The sequence below is a fragment of the Egretta garzetta genome, unplaced genomic scaffold, assembly GCF_000687185.1.
Source record: "Egretta garzetta isolate BGI_Z169 unplaced genomic scaffold, ASM68718v1 scaffold383, whole genome shotgun sequence".
In the NCBI taxonomy this organism is placed as follows: domain Eukaryota; kingdom Metazoa; phylum Chordata; class Aves; order Pelecaniformes; family Ardeidae; genus Egretta; species Egretta garzetta.
Window position 1 is genome coordinate 555,681 of NW_009259100.1, and position 8,988 is coordinate 564,668.

At 36.6% G+C, this 8,988-nt stretch overlaps 1 protein-coding gene across 1 annotated transcript in view; it reads left to right on the forward strand.

The window, feature by feature from the left end:
* The window catches only part of CADM2 (cell adhesion molecule 2), a 178,970-nt gene that overhangs the window by 56,437 nt on the left and 113,545 nt on the right, over positions 1 to 8,988 (forward strand). The window contains exons 4-5 of the mRNA XM_035890745.1: positions 889 to 1,026; positions 6,895 to 7,065. Of these exons, the coding sequence (XP_035746638.1) occupies positions 889 to 1,026; positions 6,895 to 7,065 (309 nt within the window). The remainder of the gene's footprint in view (positions 1 to 888; positions 1,027 to 6,894; positions 7,066 to 8,988) is intronic.

An 8,988-nucleotide genomic window follows, 5' to 3' on the forward strand; every position in this document is an offset into this window, starting at 1 on the left:
CTTTGTCATCCTGCTTGCTGTGCAGACCAGTTTAAACTTTACAATACCAAGTCAGACTAGATCTGCATGCAGAATATATGTAGATGAGATACTTTTTAAAATACAATATTTCCCTTAGAAAACTAGATAATTTCTCTCTAATTCTTTAGAATCAACTACAGTTTAGAATTACATTTTATTTGCAATAGGAAACAGGATTCACTGACATTCAATTTTGATAGAAGGTAAGGAGCTAATTACTCTGTTTCCAGAATTTAGAGTTGTCTTGGTTTTGTCTGGAATAGAGTTAATTTTCTTCCTAGCAGCTGGCACAGTGCTGTGTTTTGGATTTAGGCCGAGAAGAATGTTGCTAACACCCTGATGTTTTAGCTGTTGCTGAGCAGGGCTTACACCAGCCAAGGGCTTTTTCATCTTCCCCTGCTCTGCCGGGTGCACAATAGCTGGGAGGGGGCACAGCCGGGACAGCTGACCCCCACTGGCCAAAGGGGTATTCCACACCATAGGACGTCATGCTCAGCATAGAAACTGGGGGGAGTTGGCCAGGGGAGAGGCTGGATATCGGTCAGTGGGTGGTGAGCAATTGCATTGTGCATCACTTGTTTTATGTATTCTTTTATCATTATTATTGTTGTAGTTGTTGTTTTTACTATCTCTTTCTTTGCTGTCCTATTAAACAGCCTTTATCTCAACCCACGGGCTTTACTTTTTCCCCTGAATTCTCTCCCCCATCCCATGGCAGGGGTGGGAGGGTGAGTGAGCGGCTGTGTGGTGTTCAGCTGCCTGCTGGGTTAAACCACAAGAGCGTAGGAAGAAGTGAACTTGAAGTTGGTCATATATTTATGGCAGCAGCTGACACTATCGGAGACATTTTTCTTGTTTTTTTGTTAGGTGTTCCCGAGAAGCCACAAATTACTGGATTTACCTCACCAGTTATGGAGGGAGAGAGGATGCAGCTAACTTGCAAGACATCTGGTAGTAAACCAGCAGCTGATATCAGATGGTTCAAGAATGACAAAGAAGTTAAAGGTATTTAAAAGGACTTTGATGTAATTTGGTCCAATGGTCAAAACTATATATTATTTATAATCATATTTTTAAACTCATATTTATAAAGTTTCTCATATTTAATTGTTAAATGAATCGTGTTAGTATGTAGATAAAGAATTGATTGTAAATTACTGGAATATATAACCATCTGGAATATATAACCATCTCTTTATTTTTTTCTTCAAATGGTAAAAACTGATGTTTTGAATTGCTCTAAACTGTTCAGCATAATAAACTCAACTGTGATGCTTCACAGAGAAACGTTTTATGGATTACCGTTATCACAGCTGTACCACTAGCCCAAGATATTTTACCTTTTCATTTCTTTTTGCCTTTCCAATATGACATATGTCTGATTTAGTCAATTGCCAGTTTTATGTTGCACTCCTCTAAGTGACAGGGTGAGGCAGAACCATCTGGAGGAAAAAGGTGAGGAAGAGTCAGGATGTGGCAACTGAGGGAATCGCAGCTGGAAAACTGGGAACCTGTAGCTGAGGCAAGGATGCTGAGAGTGTGTGGGTGAGGAGCAGGGAGAAGATAGGCTTCAAAGGGGATGAGAAGAACTTCACAGGGGCTGGGGAGAGCTGGATAAAGCCTGCTGTAACTGAAAAATCATCGGGTGACTAAAATTGAAGCTGAAAGCAAGGATTTGCCTTTGAGGACGCAGTGAGATAGGTTGCATATAAGCTATTTATTTATTTTCAGTCTTTTCTTTCACTTTGTGTGTTCTTTATTTAAAAATTACTTTTCTAGTCCATATTCTCATAAATGCCACAGTCATTTAAAAGCCTTTTTGCTGAATGGGTGGAGAGAGATTCCTATAACAGAAGGCTTAGTGACATCTACCACAGCCAACTGAGGTGCCCATTCTAGAGTAGATGAATAAAAAGGATAAGGTATTAGTATTTATTAATGTCACCTCTACTCATTCTGCTGTAAGACCAGATCAATAAATGATTCAAAATGTACCTTTTCTGGGTAGTTTTCTTTTAAAAAAAGCCCAACTTTTATCTGCTTTGTCTCATATATGTCTGACATTGTGGATTTTGTTTGCTCAATAAACTGCCTCAAGCAAAGTTACAGCATTAATTACAGAGTCCATTAATCTTCCTTTACTACTCTCTACCACAGTTCAATATACACAACTAGAGCTGTGATATAAAATTGGTAAGTAAAGGAGATGGCAGTTGATTGTCCAAGGAACCCAGTCCATTCTAGAAGCATCTTTAGATTTCTGATGAAAATAAGAATAGCATTGAAGGAGACAGGAATTTTAGGCTGGAATCATTTGAAGTCTGTTTGAGCACCTGTAACGAGGATAGAGAATGAGGAAACAGAGTACAATTCTTTCCAGCCACTGGGAAATTTGAGGAAATTGCTGAAAGAAAAGTAGTGCCTCATCAAACATAATTAAAAAAAAAGAATTTAACAGCACAGCTAACCCACATGGCACAGCACAGATTCTGTCATCCAGAAGAGATGACAGGATGAATATACATATATTCTAGGCATGTAAAGATTGAAAATCACTCTAAGCAATGTCAATACATTAAGAGAACCACCGATACAGTTGGCCTAACAGCAAGGCAACACATCTCAAAAGATGTTATTTTTGAAATTATATTTTAAAAACTAGTTCCCCAACTTTGCCTTTCTTTCAGCTGACATATAATTGAAGCCAAGCAAGCAATTTGGTGATTTGACTCTTTAACTAATTTGCTCTTCTCAACGGTTCCTAAAGGGATGCTTTTTAGAAAAAGGGGGTGGGGAAGGAACAAAGAAGATGTGTGAAAAAGAATAGTAAAGGGAAAAAAAAGAAACCAGAAATTAGAGGAAAGTACTGAGCACATTCATTTCAGTTTAGTTTTCTAGGTCTTCTGAAGAGCACATTGCCATTTCACAAAGGTTAGAAATAAAATAACCTAACCAGTTTGCAGTGGCATCAGCAGAAGTTACATTAGCTTTGTGCACTGTAAAAGGTGAAATGATAAATCTGAGAAAATAGATATGAAATTATATGCTAATGCAGCTGACATTAAAGGTTAGGAGTTCGTCTGTCTAGCACCAGTAAATCCAATTGTGTTACAGTGTATTATACATGGTGCAAAAGAATATAAATGATGCATGGAGTTCAGAGTTGCACCAAAGGGGAAAAAGCCATTCTAAAATTGTAGCTCCACTGCTATTACTCAAAAAAAGAATCATCATCTGGTAAAGGAATACTGTTTGACAGAGTAAGTGTTAGTAATGAGAGAGACTGGGAAGCACTGAGTACCATACCTTTTACTTTAGTGTTCTGTCTCTTGTATATGCACCAAATTAGCAAAGCGATCTGCAGTTTAGCATTCTGGTGACACTTCTGGAAGATTATTAAAATGAAAAATATCGGAGAATGTAAATACATAATTTTTGTTAAAAAATTATCTGTTTTTTCAACAAAATTTTTTACATGCTATTTCAACAATATAATATAAATTATTATTTTCAGGATAATTCAGGAATATTTTTAATTGATTTTTTTTTCCCCATAGCAAAATTGGGCTTCAAAAATAAATGATAACATCAGTTCATTTTGTTGCAAAAGATTAAGACATTTTGAATTAGTTTTTATATTTTTAGTATACACAAAGAATTCAGAGAGGCACTGAACTTTTTTGTCATGATAAACCTCTAAAGCAAAGATGAAAATTTTTTATATAACAAGGCCATTTCGTGGCAGAACTTGATCTTAAACTTAAACAAAAATTATATTTGCCTTGTAAAAACAACAAAACTGCCTTTTTAAAAGATGAATGTTTCTACATGGATATTACAAGTATGTGCGTTTATAAATAGCTGACAATGAACAATGAAGGATAGACATTCCATCATTTCTGTTTATTGTTTTTACCATCAAACATCTATACTTATGAGATATAAACTAGTATTAGTTAATACAAGAATGTCTGTATGTGCACCTATGTGATAGAGTCATAGAAGTGGGCCCATAGCTGATCCTTAGATTTCATATGGCCTGATCTCTGTTCAAAGGTTAGAACAGGTCGCTAAACATCTTCTCCAGTTCAGTACTGAAAAATCTCCAAGGATGAAAATTCCATAGTCTGTCTGGGCTAGATGTTTCAATATTTGAAAGCCCTTATTGTGGAGAATTTTCATTATATGTAGATATTTCATGATGCATAACCAGAATTTGCCTTGATGTAGCTTGTGTTCATTGCTTCTCAACTTTTGCTGTATGACTCTGAGAGGACTCCGGCTTTTTCTTCACTATGACCATGCATTAGGTACTCGAAGGCAGCAGTTTGATCCGGTTTTAGTCTTCTCTTCCTCAGGTTGAACAAACCCAACTATCTAAGCTGCCCTTGTACATTGTATGGTCCCACCACTGACCATCTCTATGGCTTTTGGCTGAGCCCACTTAGGTTTGTCGACATCTTTCTTGTACCAGAAAGCCCCAAACTGGGCCTGGCACTCCAGAAGCAGCCATGCAAGTGCTCAATAGAGGAGAAGAATCACTTCCCTTGACTTGCTGGCTATGCTATTATTAATACAGGGCAGTCATTTTTTAGCTTTCAGCCCTGTAAAGGCACACTGTTGACTAACGTTCAACCTGTCTTCAAGACTACTTTCTACCTAGTCATCCCCCAACCTGTTTCATTATAGTGATTTCCAGAGCAAGTGCCTCTGTAATAGATTTTGTGTGTGTGTGTGTTTAACTTTTCAAGGGGGTATTTAGGAGAGAAAGAAGTAGCAAGAAAATAAGTGAAATAATGGGCTACAGTAGACATATTTAAAAATTCTGTAAAAACACTGGGTAAATATTCTGAATGCTAGCATATGGTGACATACCCAGTACCAGATCTCCACTGCCCTTAAACACAGGTGGGCCTACACTCAGTTAACATGTATTACAGTCACACCTTCATTTTGCTGTGAAGAAGCATCTAAGAAGATATTGCTGATAAAGTGGAAAAGCTCAGTATTTCTGTTGATGAGTATCTCAACAGTTTCTAGAACAGTATCGCCATCCTTTTTACAGAGGTAATTAATTCTGAAGAGTTGAACTCTTCCAAATAATAGCTGTCTAGAGAAAGGCTTCTAAACATCTGTTTAGGAAATTAACTGCTTTTGTTTTTCTAAAGGATTAAGCATCCACAACCTCGCACTGATACTAAAGTTTTGATGTTTTCAGGAGCTGAATGTCCTCCACCTGAAGTCAGCAAGCAAATGGATGTGTGCATTACTTATAAGCAGAAGGCTATCTATATAGGTGCTTATTATTACATTTGGAAACCTAACTCTGGGGAACAAAATCTCATGTGTTTGCTTTAAATATTAGTGAAGACATCTGTTGTTTGATTATGATAACTTTGCTTTAGCCCTGGTCAATATTTATCTCACCTACTGATCCCTAACTATTAGTAGTCACTGTGGCAGAAATTGAAATCTCTTAAAGCTTAGCAACCAACAGGCAGAAAAATGCTTGTAAGCAAGAAATAATTATTTCTTAGGAAAAAAAAAGGAAATTGTATAATTACGTGGTGTCTTCATCTATCTGGAGACAATGAAAAAGACCACTTTTCTGATTTCAGAGGTATTTTTAATCTAAAAAGATATAGCTTAAGCCATTTAAGATTTGCTTTCTAAAATTGATATTTCATGGAAATTTTATTTAGGTCATCTTCTCTAATGGGATTTGGTATCATTTGTAAAACTGAAACATCTCACTTTTTTTAGGACACAGAGGACATATGCAATCTCAGTGTAATTTAATATATATGTTTATGTATGTCTTTTAAAGCTTTCAATGTAACAAATCAATGTAACGAGCTTACTACTTTGCTGAGATAAATGAAAATCAATAAGTATTATAAGTAGTTGGGAACCAAGTAAAACAATTCTAAAGTATGAGTAAGAAGATCTCATGTTGCAGTCAATACATTAAAACTTTTAAAAATAAATGCCTAGTCTTTTGGGTCTTCATCTCTGATCTAACACGTATGTCCTACGACAAAACTTTCTGAATTTGAACCTTACACTTGAGCTGAGCTGAATAATTCTTAACCATAGCTGTAGGCTCCCCGCATTCTAGTATCTGGGTTGAAAACTGTCAAAGAGATTTTTAACTGAGTCTGCACAAAAGCAGTAGGCAAATTTAGCATGATATAAAGCAGTGAGTGGAAGGTCTCTTTGAAGTAATTTTATTTCCAGTCTTCTTGGGACTTGTCTATAGAGTCTAGTAAATACTGTGACATGCTCTGTTTACAGTTGTTCATCACCACTGATAGCTATACTTTGGTTTAGTTTAATTCATAAATTAGCATAATTCTAGCCAAACAAACGAATAAGCAATGAATAAAGTAAGCACAGGATTAATGTGATGACAAGCATGCAACCCTCAGTTTGCATGGCCTCAGTAATATCCATGTATTGCATTACTATGAAAGATTGTAAGCATGGACTTAGAAAATTTAATGTTTAGTGACAGTGTGAATACCTAAGGGAAGTGAGGGTGGAGGAGACCCCATTTTTTCTAATTAACTGAAGAGAAAGCTTATATCCAGTTGGACTTAAACATAAAAGAGATAATAAAGAAAGGAATTTCTGTTTGAGTACAGTAGCATATAGCCAATTTTAAAATGTTCTTTTTCAATAAATATCTCTCAGTCTGACAATCAGAGCAAACTGAGGAATAACTACATTCTGATTACTTTTGATTAAAGAGTTCAATACAGATATGAAAGAGATGTTTTTTCAACAAGCGTGATAGATAATTTAGCTGTCTGATGCGGGACTACTTTCCTTAAAATATTGGAGAGAAACTTGTTTGTTTATTTTTTCTTTCAGATGTTAAATATTTAAAAGAAGAAGACGCAAATCGTAAAACATTCACAGTCAGCAGCACACTGGATTTCCTAGCAGATCGCAATGATGATGGTGCAGTTGTAAGTTGCAGAGTAGATCATGAGTCCCTAAACTCTACACCTCAGATAGCAATGCAGGTTCTAGAAATACACTGTAAGTAATACAGATTATATACGCTCGCTTTTATAGTTTTGTTTTGTTTCAGAGTTTCTGTTGTGGGAAAATTATGAAGATCTCTGGTATTGTGTGGATACATAACATCTTTCTTTTAGCCAACTTCTCTGGTTTGTAGCTGTTTGTTTGGTTGGGGTTTTTTGTTTGTTTTTTTACAGGAGTAACTCTAAAAAGTTTAATGAGAGCTTTACCAGTGAAAACACTATGGGACTGAGCTCCTAGTTTGCTTTGAGAAGTGGTAGACAGGAAATGCATTTGTCTTTTTTGTTTATCATTGTAGCAATGTGAAAGAGTTCTTAAAAATCGAAATCATAGTAGTTCACAATTTTCCTTGGAAGTATCTAGAAATTTGAAACAAGGATATGAAGAAGCAAAGTTTGCAGCAGACTGCCTCAATAACTTTGAATCCTGCTAATGAAACTCTGTGTAATGCTGTTAATAACACAAATCCAGGAGGAAAAGCCCTTTAGAATTTAATTTTAGTCCTCGTCTATACAGGATGTTACTTTAGATAACCCAAACTTCAGTTGTTTTTTATATCTATATATTGGCTTATTTTTTCAAATAGGATTTCTGGAAACTTGATGTTTTCCACAGTGCAATGTTTCAAAAGTGAATGAACCTGCCTAAGTATATGTGTGCCCTGCTCTGAAGTCATGTTGGCCTTTGAGTCAGTTGGGGTTTTTTTTTCACTTATAAACCATGAGATACTCAGAAGAACACCTTTTCACCATCAGATGTCATTTTTGTATTCACTTTCATTATACCCACCATTCTTCAGGGTACAGCTATTTGGATTTCTGCAAAACACCTGTACTTTTCATTGCCAGCTAGCAAAACCAGGCATCTGCAAAATATTGTCAGACCAGCTGAAGGGGAGAGACCTTTCATGAATCTGTTTCTAGAGTAGGTGTAATCAACCTGTTATAAAGCAGACAAGCTTGTCCATAAAGCAGACAAGCTTCCAGTAACTGCAACTAGCTCCCAAGATACCATGTCAAGGACTGCTGGCATATACAACTTGTTTCTAAACAGGGATATTTCTATACGCATCTAGGACTCATGGCACACGTAAAATGCAGTAATAGCAAAAGCACTCTATGCTTAGAAGCTGACAGCATTGCTAAAAATGCCATCTGCAAAAGAAGTCTGAAAATTAGGAGGATGTAGAATAGCATCCACAAGTAATATGTACTGAAAATAACTGTTTTCTGAAACATTCTACCCATCATTTTACTGAGGAAGATCAAAGCCTTTCTTCACCAAATGACATTTAAACACCTGCCGCCCCTAACATGTTCAAATGGCATCTGTTCTAGAGGCATGAATCCTTAACAGCTTTATTTCCTTGAATTCTAAATCCCACAACCATCAGCCACTGAGCTGGCCCATGTCTTCATTTCTAAATTACATGCTCTTCCTTCAGCGCCCTGCTCAAGTTGTTGGCTACAGGAGATGAACGAAGTTGAATATAACTGTACATACAGAAACAGGACAGCTATATGAGGTTTAAAGTGAGTCACAGTGGCTGCCGTGTAATGTGATTCAAGGTAAAGGCAGGGTTCTGGTTTGCATGAACATCATAAGATCGTAAGTCAAACAAGTCTTTCTGTGGCCTTTCATATATAAAACTTCTTTATATTCATTGTTTCCTTCTGATTTACACCCTAAGTAGCAAGACACTAGCTTGCTAAATAGCAGAGGGGTGCATCTTCCTCTATGCCTGTTGCTTCATGTTTTGAAGCTTCATACTCTCTCTTCTGTGGCTTCACTAAAGTTCTCTAACAAGCACAAACTGCACCAGGCTTGTACAATTACCAGTGTGTTTTATGTTACTGCCCCCTCAGACTGCCAGCTTATCAAAAGCCACAATGCACAAGTGATTATTCTCTATCATTCCTG